At 45.7% G+C, this 18,025-nt stretch overlaps 1 protein-coding gene across 3 annotated transcripts in view; it reads right to left on the bottom strand.

Moving 5' to 3' along the window:
- Nucleotides 1–18,025, bottom strand: part of SPTBN1 (spectrin beta, non-erythrocytic 1) — a 197,967-nt gene that overhangs the window by 34,574 nt on the left and 145,368 nt on the right. For all 3 annotated transcript variants that reach the window (XM_041754507.1, XM_041754509.1, XM_041754508.1), the window contains 11 exons: nucleotides 17,362–17,474; nucleotides 16,381–16,568; nucleotides 15,222–15,339; nucleotides 13,946–14,104; nucleotides 12,987–13,289; nucleotides 11,041–11,194; nucleotides 9,494–10,364; nucleotides 9,259–9,396; nucleotides 7,662–8,418; nucleotides 6,579–6,781; nucleotides 1,619–1,709 (listed from right to left, as the gene is read on the bottom strand). In XM_041754507.1, the coding sequence (XP_041610441.1) occupies nucleotides 1,619–1,709; nucleotides 6,579–6,781; nucleotides 7,662–8,418; nucleotides 9,259–9,396; nucleotides 9,494–10,364; nucleotides 11,041–11,194; nucleotides 12,987–13,289; nucleotides 13,946–14,104; nucleotides 15,222–15,339; nucleotides 16,381–16,568; nucleotides 17,362–17,474 (3,095 nt within the window). The remainder of the gene's footprint in view (nucleotides 1–1,618; nucleotides 1,710–6,578; nucleotides 6,782–7,661; nucleotides 8,419–9,258; nucleotides 9,397–9,493; nucleotides 10,365–11,040; nucleotides 11,195–12,986; nucleotides 13,290–13,945; nucleotides 14,105–15,221; nucleotides 15,340–16,380; nucleotides 16,569–17,361; nucleotides 17,475–18,025) is intronic.

The raw sequence follows: 18,025 nt of genomic DNA, 5'->3' as shown, positions 1-18,025 counted from the left end.
TGAATTTCATCTCACTAAACTTGCCCTTTAAGCAAAAGCATGGAATTCTATGGACTCCCACCTCTCCCTCAGTATGGCCTGAAGTTATAATGAATCACCCATGGTACTACAAGGGAACGATCAAGGGGTAATACAGGGACCTGCAGTGTGTGGAAGGCAAAGCCCAGGCTGCAAACAGCTCCTCATCCTTCCAGGGCTGAAAAACCACTTGATATTCACTGTGGAACAACATGCAACCCTACCCAGCTAACTTCAGGTCCCATCGCTCTCCTCTATGCCCTGTCTGGGGGACACAAATACCTCTTTAAAATGAGCACCTATCCAAAAGGCTTATTAATGCTTGAGCATCGCTTGAAGAGACACACTCCTGTCTTCAGCCTGTCTGGCTCCAGGCAATTACCTCACAGATCGAGATTCATCAGAGTGGCACAGAAAGCTGACAGACCCTAACCTACGTAGTTCAGGGGCTTTCTTTCTGAGGGTTTAGCTGCTGAAGCATATTACAAGAATCACAGTAAGATAGCAGTTAAATGGACATGAAGGATCACTTGTCACGATCTAACATGACTGCTATTGGGGCTGTATTTCTTTTTAACACACAGCCATATGCTTGCCTGCAAGGTGTTGTGATGATCGCAGTCATGTTCTTCGCACACAAGCTGATTCTGTCCCCACGCCCAATAATACCCCTCCTCCAAGGTCCCTACAGCTTCATTGGGATGAACTTCATCCCATTTCTGCCTCCAGAACTGGGATTTCACCCAATAAACCAGATAAAACGGAGTCTCACTGTTATTCTCTGGCAGATAGAAGAATGCGATGTACTCATGAACATGTGGAAGTAGCCAGATGCTTTTCTCTAACTGGCTTGCAGAGACTGCATTTTTCTGGCTAACTTTAGTTTTCCAAGTTTGTTTATGCATGTATCAGGGGAGCATGAAATAGTAAGAGAATCATCAGATTAATACCACATGGTAAAACTTAGGAGTCTAAAATCAGGATTGCTGCTTTTGCCACGTTAGACACGTATCCAGGGAATCTGAAAGGTGGGTGTTTCAAGGTCCTTGGTGAGTAAGAAACTCAGGCCTAATTTTTTTATACCTTTGCTTCTTACCTGGGTAGCGAGTTCCAGTTCCCCTTAGCTCTCTCCTTCCATAACACTAAATGTGTATTCTTTTAAATAAATACTTAAAACATAGTTTTAAATTACGTAATATTCTAGGATATCACATGGTCTTTGACGACAGAAATGTTCTAGATCTGCATTGTCCCATGTGGCAGCTGTTAATCACAGTTGGCTACTGAGCACTTAAAATACACTTAGAATGATGGAAGAACTACATTCTGAATTTTATGTAAGTTTAATTAAATTAAAACAAAAAAGCAACAACTGGCTACGGTCCACTGTAATAGCAGAATTCTCAACTATTCTAGATTAGAAAGACTCTAGTTATTCTAAGTGGTAGCTTGTAGGCTGGAGAAATGATGAAGTGCCACACTACCCCAGCTGGAAATGAATTTCTGGGTCTCAATTAATTTTATAATCCCAAGGGCTCTTCTTCCAAGTGTTCTCGCTCTCCTTGGAAGGAAGGAAGGGAGGGGTTGAAGGGACACATACCTCCTGACAATCTTGCAGGAATTTCTGAAGATCCCTGTTGTCTTTCAATCTCATCAGAAGCTCACTGGCGGCCTCACGGTTCTTTCTATGTCTGTTATAATAATAATAAAAATAATTTTTAGAAGAGGAAATACAGCATCTTGAAATACTGAATTTACAACTCAATGTCTTCCCTGGGATTCTACATATGATAAAAGCAGTTGGCTTGTACAGCTCTCATTATGTCAAAAAGGCAAAATAAACAAGAGAATTTAGCATCCTCCAAATGAGTGAGCCACAGTATAAAAGAGATCAAAACAGCTGTCCAAGCCAGGACAGGTGGAAAGAGGAAGAAATGTCTAAGAAAAGTTTAACTTTCTTTTTTCCAAAAAAAGAAGGCAGAGGATGTCCTCAAATGAGCCGTGTAAATACAGTGCTTCCTAATCTGGTGCTAGGGGATAAAATCTGAGCATGCACTCGGTACAAGTCCCCATCTGAGGCATTGTGGGAGAATTTGAGACTCATATTCAAGAAACTGGGTGACAATTCATGGCTAAAAAACCATAGATAACAATACAAAGAGCTTTAAATTAATGTCTCCTAGATAAATATTTGCCCATCCTGAGAACCCTCCCTGCCCTCCCAACAATGAACCAGGAATGAAAATGTTGAGACCTGTGAGATTATCTACTTACTAGATCCCACTCTTTAACAGGTAAGGGTAATCAAGGCTTAATGAAGCTGAAGCACAAAATCGTAAGCAAAAATTCCTAAGAACTGGGAGGAGCTGAACTTGGGGAATGACAAGGCAAATGGGGGTGCTGGCTGCCCAGCTTGAATGCTGTCCACAGGGCTTCTTCGCACACGCCGTTGTGGTGCCAGAACTGCTCAGCAAGACTCCCTCACGCACCAGTGGCTAAGGTTCTCCACCCAAGACTGTGAACGCCAGTTATGTGGATGCCAGGAGAGCTGGCGCGCCGTGAGGAGGATGGCCTTGATGCAGCTCTGTGGCTACAGGGAGGAGCTACTGCACAGACAACCAAGCACCCATGCCCCGAATACAGTTTCCCCAATATTCCCAAGAAACCTAAGCCAGCCAGCCAGCCAGACTTAGTGAAGGGTATTAACTGGGGTAGATAAGGACATTGGGTTTTCATTCTGAGTCTCAAAGCAATTTCTTGCTATGTGTGCTTGCGCAGAGTCTCTCTTGTTCGGCCCCCACAGAGGGATGAGGAGAAACATAACCTGTGATTCTCTAGGATGCCACGAGCAGCCCAGGGAGCACCAGCTGCTGAGTGACCCATGAGAACCTTCCGAGGGAGCAAGAAAGAGCTTACAGTGATGCCATGGGTGACACGGACCCTCAGTGAATGCTGGCAAACAACGGACTGTGGTGGCAGGGCCGGTATCATCTGCCTGGGGAACCGAAGGGAAATGCTCTCTGCTCCGAGAAGATGCCAGTGACTACAGAACAACTGGAAGAACACGAGTGGAAATAATACTGCCAGGCAGATGCTAGAGTTGCATAATGACTCTATGATTTTTTTTTTTTTTTTTTTTTACTTGAAAGGGGTTTCAGAGCTTCAGGAAAAGAGATCAAAGTAAAATGCAAAAATAGAAAAATATTTCTTAAGTAATGCTAAATGGAAAGAGTGTATGCATGTTTAATGGTGTAAAACCCCATGGCACAGGTCAGAAAGCAGCAACTAAACTGACAAGCACCATGGATGAGACGAAAGGTTGTGGCTTCTCCTCCCACACCTTCAGCATTCTACTGGTTTCAGAACAACAACAACAAAAAAAGCCAAAGCCTCTTTACTGCATTGATATCCTTTCTCAGATACCAAAAATTTTTTTTTAAAAATTATTTAAAGACTGTTAGTGAATTTGGGCTAAAGGAATTAGGTGTCTAAAAATGTGGATGATGAAGGAATGTCTAAGAAAAGTTTAACTTTCTTTTTTCCGAACCTCAAATTCCAGTCACTCTTGGTAGGGGGTTTTAAGAAGCTAAAGCCAATCTTCAGGAGGAAGGTTATTTGGAGTCAGGCACAAAGCCTGGAATGAAAGACCCCAGTCCCTTCCACAGAGCCACACGCAAGTGCTCAGAAGGCGAGGAGGGACTAGAAACTGGCAGCTACAACAGGACACACCCCCATGAAGCTCATGGCAATGATGGAAAAAAAATAATTCAGACACTGTCTGCGAAGTCTCACGAAGACAGAGGCGCAACCAGACAGAAGTCTGACTGGAGCTTACATACTCAAGTCTCAAAGACACCTGACAGATTCTGGCCAGGCAGTCTCTCTCTTCTATGGGGACCAGGGAGAAGGGAAAGGTGACCAAAGGGTGACTTAGGGCCCCATGTCCCAATGACAGATCTCCGAGAGGACACAATGATGGTGTCTGAGGGATTAAGCTCTGCAGAGTGGGCAACAGCCACATGGGCAGCATGACACTTGTTGCAGACTCAGAAAACCCTCAAGAGAACTGAGAGTTGGCAACCAATGGCATTCAAGGAAAGCCTTTCAAGGCTGGGTCATGGATTTAATCATAGGGAAGGACCTTCTGAAACTTGACCGCAGTTTTTTACAGTCCTAAAGGTGCTCTTTGTTTGGGGCGAGGTTAAACTTGTTGCTTTATTTCCATTTCTCACTTTCTACCCCTCTAGTAAGAGTCAGAAGCTCCTTCATCTTCTGAGGCAGATGCTAAGTCTAACTGTGGTTCTTGTAAAAAACTAAAGAACCACAGGTGCCTGAATAAAACAGATGGGTAATACGAAAGCTTTTCCCTGCAGTGAGACAGGGTCTGGCTTTATGAAGCTGGATCCTGTTTCCTTGTTCTCTCAGGACTGCACCATGGCTGCAACTTCGCTCGAGCCAGGAAGCTCACCCATTTGCACCCCTAGGGCAAGCCTGGACAGCAGGCTCCCCTCCACCCAGGCATGAGCACGTTAAAGGTCACTTGCACCCCACCCACATCTGTTAAGAGCCAGTGTCTTTGTTCTAGTACTTTTTCATTTCAACAAACTCCACGGAAATCGGCAAGATTTCCGGAACGTAAGCACATTATAATGATTTTGCATTTTATGAAAATAGCTTCACAAGAGCATCAGAATGTTTCTGGACAAGAGATTAGATCTGAAGGTCCAGGTATTTACTCAGCTTGTGCACCCATAGCACCTGGAACTCACGTATTTGTGTATTTTTTAACAGGCAAGTATCCTCTGGGGTCAGTTTCTGATCCTGAGGCCTCTGGGGATACACAAGTGAAACCAGAATGCAGTTAACAGCAGCTGAGGAATCCGTAGTTGTCCTGAGGGCAGATCAATGGAAAGCCCCCCCCCCCCCCCCCCCCGCCAACTATAGATAGTATTTTCCATTTCTTTTTTAAGACAGAAATCTTAAGAAGTCTTTGGGACCCCAGGAGCCCAAGCTCCGAGTCAAGGGCAAAAGGAAGGCTAAACCACATTTGAGGGCTGCTGAAATGTTCTCTCATATCCAGGAGTCTCCAGCCTTGACAGTATCACCTGCTTCCAAAAACCCCTCACAGCTGCAGCATCAGGGGACGTGTAAACACACGCAGGAAACTGTAAGGCAGCTGCACGCCTGCCTGGAAGCACGTGTCCCTAACCGCCAGGTCTGCCCTCAGGAAACCAGCTGTATGCATCGAACAGACACGCGTGACGTATTAGACTTACAAAATAACTCGAGGTTTAACATTAGGAAAAAAGGAAATTCTTTTTCTCTAAGTTAGGAAAACCTTGCCTAGTCTTTGCTTTTCACAATCAAGGGTTTGGTGAGGAATTTTTTCTTTTTTTTTTATGCTGTTTGAGGAGCAACACATACAAAATGATAACGTATGTTATACCCTATTCCATAACAGCACCCTTCAAATGCGTGGTTGAGGCTATGAATCAGTGGAAAGGACAGACTTGGAAATGTTAAAGCCAAAAGCTCAGTCTTCTTGAGGAGGGAGTCACTGCCCCTTTCACCGCATATCACAGGAAGTTCAGATGGCCCAGGATCCCAGGAGACCCTTCTTGGAGAAGCTAAACAAGGAAACGCTCTCAGCAAGAAGTTCTTCTTTTTCATTGCACTTGAAAGTCAGAAGTTTCTTGATGACATCAGTTTCACAATGAGCCCTTAAATCCAGCCCAAACTGGGACCACAGAAGATCAGTTGGAACAGAAACTAGAGACTGACCCAGATAGGCTAAACCAGGATGCAACTGGCCAGGCCAGAACCAGCCTGTGCTGGTGCAGCCAAACCCTGATCTGCACTGACATCCCACCTTAGTAACAGCCTAAGGCAGGGTGAGAATTAAGGTACACACAGAGTACTCTGGCCTTCAGTCAGGGAGAAAAGTCTTAACTGTGAATAAATGAGTAAATAAATAAAAATAAAAGCATCAAATCTTAGAGATGCCTTGGCAGAAGACGAAAGGGACTTTTTTCTCATCATGAAAAAATCCTGTTACGGCATTATCCAAGCCAATTTTCTGAGAGGAGAGGGGCCTGATAATGTGGCTCTGCCAGGTACTCAGGACAAGTAAACCTCGCCGCCCCTCCCTAGTTGTTCCTGGAAGGCTTCAGAGGATCCTTGCATGGATGAAGGTGAACATGGGCTTAGCTGGGGAAGTGTGGCTCTCAGGGTCCCATCATGCGACAGGCTCCACACATCAACTCCGGAAAGGCATGGCTTATATCTGATTGCTAACTGGCATCACAGCTCTCATAAATATTTGATTAAATATTAGTTTTGCTCCTCAGAGTTTTCTTTTGTGGACACCTGTACATGCCTGACCATGAGAACCACGTTTCTAGGCACCGATGTACTGCTTACTAGTTTTCTGGGGTGGGTAGATTAAATTTTACCAGCTGTCCATACCCCACCCAGTGGAAGATTGATACTCACACTCCCAAGGACTTTCGGCTAACAATTTAGAGGACTGGGACTCCCTCAGGAGCTTCGGAGTGCCGTACCTGTCATCAATGGAGTCCACCTTCTCCTGGATGCGATCTGAGTTGATGTTTCCATCGCTCACCAGCCTCCGGCCCGTCTCCACAACAGCATTAATCTTCTCCTCGTTGGCGTCCATGGTGGTCATGAAGTCCTCTTGTTTTTTAATAGCTGCTTCAGCTCCTTCCAAGGTAGTGGGCATTTCAGTATGGGCCAACACATACTCCTTTTGCAAAGAGAGAAAACCAAAATCAGAGCAGGATGAAACATCGAGATACACAACTCGTTTCCAGAATAATGAAAGCACCCTTTCCTATGTCCTTGGTTTCCATACAACACACTTCGTAACGCTTGCTCCGCTGTACTTAAATAATCGGCTGATCAAAGAAAACAAAAGGTTGGGAGGGGAAAAACCTAGTGGGGCACCATAAGGAATTTAATTTCCTTAAGTGGTTCAATTCGCTACATTTTTTTCCCAAAGTAAGTGAGGAAACTAAGCAACGCTTTATGCATCAGCCACCAGGGTCCTCTCATGTGTCATGAAGGCAGTGGCGACAAACTCTGTTCAAACTCTCTTCTGAAAAGACAGATTAACAACCCTGATGTTGCCTACTATCTTTAGCTGTTTCCCTTCTCTAGTTCCTACCTTGTGGTGTCACTGGGTGAAGCCCCTGACTCTTCCTAGAGCAAGGAAGACAGAACCACTTAGTCCTGCACCAAAAGACAAAACAAAACAAAAAACCCCAAGCAGATAAAAAAAAAAATTTTTTTTCAAACAAAAAAAACCCCTCACTGTACCTTTCAAATTGTCAAACTGGATCACTGCCTTACAGAATATTGCCAATTTAATGCGATACTATGAACACATACTTAGAACCTAAGAGATTCTTGAAAGCCGCTGAAACAGAACGGGACTCTGCAGGAACCTTCAGCTCCCATACCCCACAGTGTGAGGGGTCTCAATGCCTTGGAAGCTGAGGGGAGCCTCTCCATTAACCTTCTGTTTCCACAAAGGGGTGCTCTGAAGCGGCAGCCTGGCTAGAAAGCTTCAAAGGGCAAACAGGGGCTGCTCTGCCAGGAAGGAAGCAAAGGCGGGGGAGCAGTACCTGGTTGTTAAGGAAGGCCTCGGCCTGCTTGGTGTCCCTAAGAAACTGCTGGTAGGCGTGGGACTGGGAGAGGAGACTCTGCCGATTCTCCCACATTTTGTGGAGCTCATTCCACCCAGTGTCCAGGGCCTGCAGCCGCTGCCGCAGAAACATGTACTGGGCGTCGGTCTGTCCCTGGGTGACCATCTCGCCCATGTCCCTCATCTTCTGGTAGTCCTCCTCGTAGTTGTCGATCTCGTTTTTGATGTTCTCATGCTGCGTGAGGAGCTTCTCGGCTTCGGTGAGGGTGTTGGGCATGTCCTCAGAGGCGATGGCCGTCTGGGTCCGGGAGAGCCAGGACTGGAAGTCGTCCAGGTCCCGCAGGAACTGCTGCAGCTTGCTGGCCTCTCCCAGGGAGGCCTCGCGGTTTTTCAGGGTGGTCTTCATCTCCTCCCACACGTCGCTGATCTCGGCCAGCCGAGACAGGATGGCCTGAGCCTGGTCAGGGTGCTCAGACTCGAGCTTCTCGGCCTCTTTCTGCAGGTCGCTGAGCTTCGCCTCAATGGCCACCAGGTCCCGCTCCATGCCGGTCAGCTTGCGCTGCAGGGCCATGACGCCGGCCAGGTCGTTGCCCAGGTCCTGGGTGGACTCGATGACCTTGGTCTTCTCTCGAATCCAGGATTTGGTTTCGTTGCACTCAAGGTGGTAGTTCTGTATGCTCAGGGCAGAGAGAAGAGCGTCCTTCTTCCTGTCAACCAGCTCTCGGAACTGACTCCACCTGTGAGCACAAGGACACGGAGAGAGCCGTGTCAGAGACAGGCTGACAGCTCACGGCTGTGCAGACATTAAGAGTGATGGTCAAAGCTGTCTGTCTTTTTTTTTTTTTCACTCCATCTCTGCTATGAATAAATGCTTTTGGGAATATCATCTCAGTCTATGGACACCAAATACCATCAAACAGCTTAAAGGACACCATATGATCTGGAAAAAGCCTGACATGAAGAGGTACTTGTTCAAAGAGCTCCAATGCGGGCAGTGATAACACACCTGTCCCCCAAAGAGTCACTGACTTTTCTGAAATTGCATTTCTGCCATGTGAGTTTTACTTATCTCTGAACTATACCTAATGAATATTTTCCAAATTCAAAATACCTGGCAGTAACCTTCAGAACTGAGGCTACCACAACCTATTCAAGTGTGTTTATTCAACAGATAACACGAGGACAAAGGTCTAAGTTGGTAATCAGGACTTCCACTCGCCAATTATGTCTAAAACATGTTAGAATTCTGTTCCAGAAATCACCTCAAAAGGCACAGTAGAGGTACCACCTGGATGTCATGGTCCTCCACACTGGGCACAGGTCTCACAGTAGTAATACCCTACTTCCTATATGGGGACAGGCAGGTGCCAGGCTGCCTTGAATGGCATCACCCCAAAAGACATTTCTTGCAAAACTCAGGTATGTCGAAAGGCAGATGCCAATGCTGTGACATCAGTGCCACGTTATCAGTGACCCTGTGTGGGAAATTCCTGACAGCAAGACTCAGAAGTGACCTCGCCCTCCCTGGTCCGGCGTCTGGCACACAGGGAGCAGCACACTGCTGGCTGCACACCCACCTCGTGTTGAGTTTGTCCTGCTGGGCTTTGATTTCCTTCTCACTTGGGTGGCCACTGTGCATGAGCTGCCGTGCAATCTGGTTCACCACGGCGACCCGGGAAGCCTGGTTATTCATTTCCGGTTCAAGGCTCTCAAACCTGGAAAGGCAATTCAACAGGGTACTCACCTCCCTGGTCACAGGTGGTAACAAGGGGCGGCTGGTAGCCCCCACACCACCAGCAGCGCCCCACTCACCTGTGCTGGATGACTTCCAGGTCCTCCAGCTTTTCTGGGATCTGCATGTTGTTGAGCCACTGCTCCTTCTCGTCGATCCAGAGCTCACAGGCATCAGCCTCACTGAACATCTTGTACAAGGCGAGCGTGTCCTGCAGCGCCTGCTTCCTCAGCCGCGTCAGCTCTGCTACCTCCTTGTACCGTTCCTCGATGCCCGACAGCCTGCCCCTCACATCCTGAGACTCGGCATGCTCCTGGGGGAGGGCGCTGGCCTGCTCGTGCAGCGTGTCAATGGTGGGCCTGTAGTTGGCGATCTCCTCTGCCACATCCTTGTGTTTCTTGACCAGAGACTGTGTGGAGTACTCGTCGTGGCCCACGTCATTGCTGGAGACGATCTTGAGGATGTCCAGCATCCAAGCATCGATGTCGTCGGCATCCGCCTGGAACTGGTGCAGCAGCGAGGCCTCCTCCAGGCGCTTCTTCCGAATGGCCGAGAGCTGCTCCAGGTTGGCCCACTGCTCCCGGATGTAAAGGATCCTCTCTCGGATCTTCTCTGACCCAAAGTGCTCCTCTGCGATCATGTCTTCACCTTCTTTGATGGCCTGTTCGAAGTGGCCGCTGCGGCCGCTCATCTCATCCTCGAATGCCCGGTGCTTGCTGAGCAGACGCATGACGCTGGTCAGGTCCTTTCCGTAGTCGTCAGAGGACAGGATCTTCTCCTTCTCCCGTATCCAGCCCTCCTCTTCTGCCATCTCCCAGAAGAACTTCCAGAGGCGACGGGACTCTTCCAGACGAGCCCGGCGTTCAGCCGCCAGCTGGCAGAGTTCTTGATAACAGAACTCCATGTGGGCCACGCGGTCTCGGATCACCTGAGGGTCGCAGGGCTTGTAACCTGTTTAAGGCCGAGGAAGGAATATGAGAGCACCACAGTTTAAGCACAGGTCCCTGCTCGTTTGCAAGTAGTGAGTTACACCCATTTTCTTACCACCAAATTATCAGTTTCATTCTCAGTGCAGGGCCACGTTTTAAGGCAATGGAGAAGCTTTTAGAGCCTTGACTGGAGGTGGGTGAGTGATGAGAGTGGCAACGGTGTTATTTTTTTGCCCCAAATGCAAAGTGATCATTTATGAACCAAAAAAGCACATAAATCATAAGAAAAGGGTCAGCAGCATTTGTTTCTCACATATAAGATCCTTTCAAACATCCTTTAACAAAGGATACGTACAACTAGATGTGAAAGCCATGAGATCCTTGAGCGGCCACTCCAGGGTGTTGGTATTTATCAAGGGTGGTCTAGGCAAAGTCTGATTATCAACCAAGCAGTACTTGGGTATTTAACGGAAACACAGGTCCATTTCAGAAAAGCCTGACAGAGTTAAAAGTATCCAGAATGCCACCCTACTGCACCTCGTGTACCCATGACATAGTAGCAGACCAAGCTACTGGGAAACTACAACAGCACAGTAACTTCAAACACCCCACTGGCACACACAGCTCATCTACTTCTATCAGGATGGGTCTCTCTCTGGTGGCGAGGAAGCAATGGCTGCAACATTCTACCCCCTTACCTTCCCCATCTGTTGCAAACTTCTGGGCAGAAGCATTGACACCTCTCACCCGCTCTGCCTGGATGCCAATGTCGGCTTCAACCAGGGCGTGCTTCTGTAACAGGTCTTCCACGCCAAGCAAGTGTTTGCCATAGTCTTGAGATAGTAATAGCACCTGTGCACAGAGAAAACAGAAGGCACATCTGTGCATACAACCCTCACTTCAGGGCCTCATTATTTTTGGACAAGCTGAGAACCAGCAGCCACGCTGCAGCCTCTCACGAGCCAGCTACCCCACCACATCTCTAGGGGAGGAGAGTGACAAGCAAATCGGAATAAAACCAAACAAATAAAGCTGGCATCAGGAGAGACATAATAAAGTAAAGATCATCTACTTTGGAATAAGGTCAAAAATACATTCAGAATGGAATAGAAAAAAAGGGAGTGGGGCAGGGGGAACCAGTACAATGTGTGAATTGGGGCTGGAAGAAAAAACACCGCAGCAATATTCCAAGCAAGATGAGAGACAAATGGTGAAGTTATTTCACTTCAAAATGAAAAGAAATCTCCCAGAAGCTGCTGAACCCTTACATGGATGTTTTCCTCAGTTAAAAGCTTACTGATGTGCCTCTGTAATATTTATATTATCAATGGGAGAAGAATCTAGTTGAAAGCTTACAAACCAACCACATCTTTAATCAAGTAAAAACAAGGCCAAGTGGCTTCACGCTTACTAGGGCCTGCACAATTTCTTTGGTGTAAGTTTGAATTCACTAATGCTTTCTTTTCTCCTTCCATCAGCCCAAGTTGGGGGCCTCATTTGACATTCTCTCCAGATGGAATTTCTACTTCACTCCTACTTCTGAGGGAAGTCTCTTGCCCAAAATCTGAACTATAATGTACAACATGATTTACAAAATGAAATGCGCCTCCCTGCTAGTTTTTAATGAACATTTCTACTTTGAAAGGTCAAGACAGACATACTTGAGAACACCATAAATCTGGGACAATAAGAGGGCAAATTGATGGTATGAGGTGACCCTATCCCTCTGCCAGGAATAGTTCAAGAGGTTAAGCAAAAAATGATGGCTTACATCCCAGGAAGAAACTCCTTGCATAAGGCCGAGCTTGGGAACGCAGAATGCTGAGATACAGGGGCCTTCACTGTACAGTCTATAAACTGCCCTGTTCTGTTCTAGCTACAGAGCTAAATGCCTTCCAGCTGGGGGACTGCCTGATGTGGATGAGCCTTCTATGGCCGGCAGCAGAGAACACAAATAGGGACAGGGACTTGGCACAATGGCAGGTCTCTTCCTGGGCAGGAGGAAAGCTTGGAAGTCTATGCTCAGGGTTGTCAATTAAGAAGGAGGAAGCACAAACTGGCCCTGGCAGCCACTTCCAACCAGGCCCATCTTATGATGTATACACATGTTAACAGCACATTTAATCCTTGCTGTCACTGATCTCAACTTAAAAACAAGGAAAAGGAGGCTCAAGGAGACTACACAGCCCCTGCATGACAACGTGAACAGGGGCCACCTGGTTCTTGACCCACACTCTGCCCATGTTGCCTACCACTATCCCGTCTGCCCACATTACCTTCCTGGGCCCTCCCCAGATAGAGCCACTCACACATATGTCAATGAGATGGAAAGCTAGTCCAACTCTCAAGAATTAAAAACACAGAAAACCGTCATGGGATTGATTGATTACTGTGGAATAGTTCTAAATTAAATCTAAATCACTGCAGCTGACCCCTAGCTATGAAATTGGTTTTCAATACAACTTTTTCACACTTGACACTCCACTTAACTCCTGACCTAACAACCTTCCCAAAGGTAATGGGGCCCCCTTTGGCTTTACAGAGTGGACAGTTAGGGCACACAATATGGTGTGTGGTCAGTGGGTAGGTCAAAAAAGAGAGGTCCCACTGCATCAGCTCTGGCCTCCTTTCACTGAAGTTCTACCTTCATTTCGTCCATCCAGTCCATAATGTAGAGCATTTCCTGGAATATCTTTTGCAACCCCAGGTTCATCTCGAGACGCTGCCTCCGGGCTTTGAGCAATTCCAGTAGGTACTCCCAGAGCCGGATGACATTGTCCTTCCTTGCTGTGATGCGCTTGATGTCATGGTAGTTCTCTGCCTCGAGCTCCCTAGCCACGGCCACCACAGCCTGCACGCGTTCCTCGTACGCGGCAATGTCTGTCTCAATGGCCTCGTGCTTTTTCGTGGCAGCCTCAACTGCAGGAAGGTCAAACCCAAAGTTGTCCTACAGAGAAACAGGGGAAAGAAAACCACACACACAAAATGAGAAAGCCATCCAACTAGAACAAAGTTGAGTCTTGAACACAATCTCTGGTGGTCCTAGAGCCACAATGACTTGAACCCTGCCAGCTGCTGGTCTCTGCCTCTCCTAGGATACTTAGGACTTCCTGCTAGAGCTAAGATGCCCTCCCCCAAAGCAAATCAGCAACTTTTCTTTTTATAGAGGGATATAGGCTCGTATCCAGCACCTTATACGTATGTGACTGGAGCAGGTGACAGTTTGTGTGAAGCCAGGTAGAAAGGAAAGTCATTTCTACTTATTTCATGACCAGTCCAACTGCCTTGAAGGATCAGATAGATGGTCAAAGATAGAAGGTAAGAGAAATTTTCCAAGATTTATAAACGTGAGCAGTTCACACTCACTCACTGGCTCTAAACAAATTCTGCTTGAGTTGCTTCCAAATCTATGAAAAGTTAGATAAACAGAAGACAAAGTACATTAGAAATGATAAACATCCTCTTCATGGGAAGTGAGCAAGAGGACTCAAGTTACTTCAGAACAGTGTATATTGATAAGCAGCTGTCCTGCGGCCCTCGGGTATGGTCTGCATTTCTAGAGACCCCAGGAACAGTTCCCCGAATAAAGGTCTAGGGCAGAACCTGAGACACCAGACGCTGGTTTTCGCTCAGCCAGGTCTCCCTCATAGCTGCCTTGCGATCGAATCTGCGGGCGAGCTGTTCCAGTTTCTCCTGTCTAATGAGCTCGTTCCGCAGAGCCAGTTCTCGCTCGTGTTCTGCTTTTTCCAGTCTTTCCCAGGCCTACAGGGGCAAAAAAAAAAAAGAGAACAGTTTCCTGCAGTGTTCAAGGAACTTTCCTTGGCTACAATCAACAGCTAGTACTCCTCAATAAGATCCAAGAACTTTTTTAAAAGGGACATCTCGTTTCCACCCTCACTGACTCTTAAGCCTTGAGAAAAGAAATCTTTTTTTTTTCCCAGTTTAGCCTCAGGGGAACACTCTATCCTATCTATATCTAAAAGTCCTGTATTATATTTGGAAATCAAAACAGTGTAGATATGGAGCAATATAACTAAATTATAAATCTCTTACTTTGAGAGGAAATAAAGTAATCATCTTCAACAGCTCTGATTACATAAAAAAGATAAATGGTTTTTCTCAGAAAAAAAAATATTATGAATCTCTTATTCACCCCACCCCGAGCCACTTATTATTTTAATATTTTATTTATTTAAGTAGTCTCTACACCCAATGTGAGGCTCAAACTCATGACCCCAAGATCAAGAGTTGCACATTCCATCGACCAAGCCAGCCAGACGACCCCACCCCACCTTTTTTTTTGAGCCCTTGTTTTTAATTCACACACCTAAACATTTTTTTTTCAAAATCCTCACCAAATGTCCACAGTAAATTAATCTCTATGAAATATATCTTACTTAAAAAACATCTACTTAAAATAATCTAAATGTGTAAAACTGACCACAATATAATGTCCGCTGTGAAATTCTTTAATTAAAGACAAAACATGGAAACTGTTGGACAGTCTCTGATATAAACAGCCAAAATTGTAAGCCCCAAGCTCTACAGATTCCAGATATATGAAATAAGGTTTCAAGTTCTCCCTTCTGAAGTTTAAAGACGCTAGAGTTGACTGTCTTGGACAGATGAAAGTAACAAGGTAAAGAGAGTGAACTAAGACTGGTTTGGTAAAATCTAACATTCCTTCCCAGAACTCTAAGAGATCAGCCCACCACAAGTATGTGCTTGACCCCCTGCAAAACCCGAGCCACTGCTGTCACTCATCAGTTCAGCAGGCCGGGTCAGACCCTTTCAGACTGCCCTCTTGGCAATCTAGCCCTTGAACCTGAAGCCTGCAGAAGATCAGGGCCTACACAGGGCTAAAAGGGATCGACATTACCTTATTAATGTCAGAGATGAGTTTGCCCTCGCGGGGCATGTAGACCTTCTGATTGTTGGCTCTCATCTTGCTCTGAATAGTAAAAAGCAGCACTTCCAAGTTCCCCTTCTCAGTAAACCTAAGCAAAGGAAGAAAAAAAGAAGTGTTCCTTTAGAGGGAAAAATTCATTTGCTCTTGGAGAAGAAGAAAAAAACATTTCACACAGCCATGCAATTTTAAAAGCAATTTATGTCTGGTCTGTTTTATGTGGAACTCACAATAGAGAAAACATGGTACATTAGTTTTTAGTTTTTGGGTATTGTAGACCTCAAAATGCGCCCAACTGGAATTTTGGTGGGGTTGGTGGGCTGGCTATTGCTACTGAGATTTATACTTGGGGGCACACAGTGCCATTCTTTTATTAATCACTTCATTCAAGGTTTAGACTATACTTCCTGGACGATGGACTTCATTCAGGACACACAGCTGAATACATTCAGCAAGAACTGCTTCAAATCACTACCTAGTGCTTCAGACATGGCAACAAGGAATTCACAAATGAGCTGGGTTACAGAAAAAGGAGGAATGACGTGGGAACTCTAAAAAATCCTTACTTGACACTTAGAACTTTAAAAAGAAGTGAAAAATCAATTTGGGGGGATGGTAAAAACTGAACTAAACAGATACAAAACTATTTATTGTCTGTCTTTATTCAACACATCATATTTACACACTTTGCTAGGACTTATTAGTAGGCCTGACAACGGGTTACTAATGGGAGACAATGGGTCTCAGGCCCACCGTGAGTCTTCTAATAAACAATATATGCGTACTCAGCTACTTCTCTCAAATCCAGAGAAGAGGGAATTCTGAAACACATCAGGTACCAGGATACCTGTGTCTGAAACACATCAGGATAAGGGACTGGAGACTGTACCATTTCCTAGGACTCTAATATCACACATACCAGGGGCACCATCTACAGGGAAGGGCTCACAGAAGGCCTGGTTTGTAACAGAGCTCAGCCAGCCAGTCGGGGTCAGAAGAAAAGAGTAAGACAGGCCCCTGGGGTGAGAGGCATTCATTATGAGATGAGGTCATGGAAGTTAGGAAACAAGGGTCCAAGGCCACCATCATCCTTCCCCACACTCATGGTAATGCACTCCAATCTGCATCTTACTTGGGCGGTTTCTCCACAGTGCGATAGGTGTTGAATGCCTGAAGCTGTTGTTGAACCCCGACCAGAGAATTGGCAAATTTGCGATTGTTCAAGATAATGATGGTTTGTTCAATCCACTCCAGAAGGTCAGAGGCAAGTGACTCATACTTTTCAATCATTTTTTCTGTTTCAATAGCATTGTCAAGCACCTGTAAACAGGAGTTAGAAAAACAGAACATCATACTGCCAAGTAAGGAAAACAGGATTATAACCCTTCATGAGCACGTGCACAATTAATGACTGGCTTTCAAACAGTTCTATGCTACTCTGGCATAAGCATTTTAAACTCGAGGAACTGTGTGTTAATAGGCACTCAGTCTGTAGCTATTACTTGTGAGCAATGACAGCTTAACTCAAGTGTAATTGGTTCTGTACCACCCAACCCCCAGGCAAAGGTTTAAGATTCTGAATGACTCCTGTTGCCTCAGCCCCAGGATCCTTGAAAAACAACAAGGACTCTGTTTTGCTTGGTCCTGTCTCAAGAATGTCCATGAATTTTCCATTCTGTTGCAATGAAAAGACAATGTCACCTGATCTATGGTGTTTTGAAATATATGGCAGGTGAACATCAGCCAAATGAGAAATAAAAAGCATTAACAGTGGGGCCTTTTCAACTGGAATAAGTAGGATTTCACACCCATGACATTGGCCAACTCATCAGATTTTCAATACCCCATTTTCTGGTAAGGTTGGGGGAGGAAGGTCTCTGCGTCTGAGATGCCCCTCTGATCTCGCCCTAATGACTGTACCTGCTACTCCTACTTCCCGCTACTCTTAGGGATGAAGAGGCTTCTGCCTACTTCCCTGCCTCTTGGGAGTGTCCGCCACAACCTGCTCCAGGTCCAACTGATGAGGGCATGGGACAACAGGTGCTGGGTGGCAGTACATGAAGATGTGAACTTTAATCATGTCTCACAACTTATAAAATTGGTGTGAACTCACCTTTCCAATTCGTTTTCCTTCAACAGCCAAGGCCTTCATCTTAGAGAAGTAGTGGTAATAAGTCACCACGTAGGTGATAATAGACTTCTCATCAGGGTGGTCCACACTGATATCTGTAACCGGGAGAAGGTTTTGTTCAGTACGCTGCTCACAGTGCTACCACCCAGGCAGCAGGAACAACCCAGAACAACTGTTCAACACTGCAATAGGCCAGTGTTCTCAATATTTGTATATCTGAGAGTTCTGCCATCAGTGCATTAATTATAAGGCTAATGAGGATGAAACTATCTCACTCTTTTATGGTATGAATATTCATAAATGCCTTCTACTACTGCAATAGGACATAGAAGTCTTAAGAAATAGGATCCCTCCTCTACAGGATCCCAAGCTACCAAGAAAACAAAAATATATGCAAAACTACTAGAGAAAAATGAAGAATACAGTAAGAATTCAGTCGTAATTCTTAGCAAGACATACCACATTCATCTCCCTGCCCACTTCTACTCCCAAACTGGGCTTATGCTGCTTAAATTGTCATTTCTGCTGATGCCCCCAGAACTGTTTCCAGTCATTCAGTCTTTGCACATCTTTATCTTGTTACCTGTTATTCAGCTAGTCACTAGTCACCAAATCTGAGTCCAGATGATTTTATTTATGGAATCTT

The sequence above is a fragment of the Vulpes lagopus genome, chromosome 5 (genome assembly GCF_018345385.1).
Source record: "Vulpes lagopus strain Blue_001 chromosome 5, ASM1834538v1, whole genome shotgun sequence".
Classification (NCBI taxonomy): Eukaryota; Metazoa; Chordata; class Mammalia; order Carnivora; family Canidae; genus Vulpes; species Vulpes lagopus.
The sequence above is the reverse complement of the archived record's forward strand: the minus strand, read 5'-3'. Positions and strand labels throughout refer to the sequence as shown.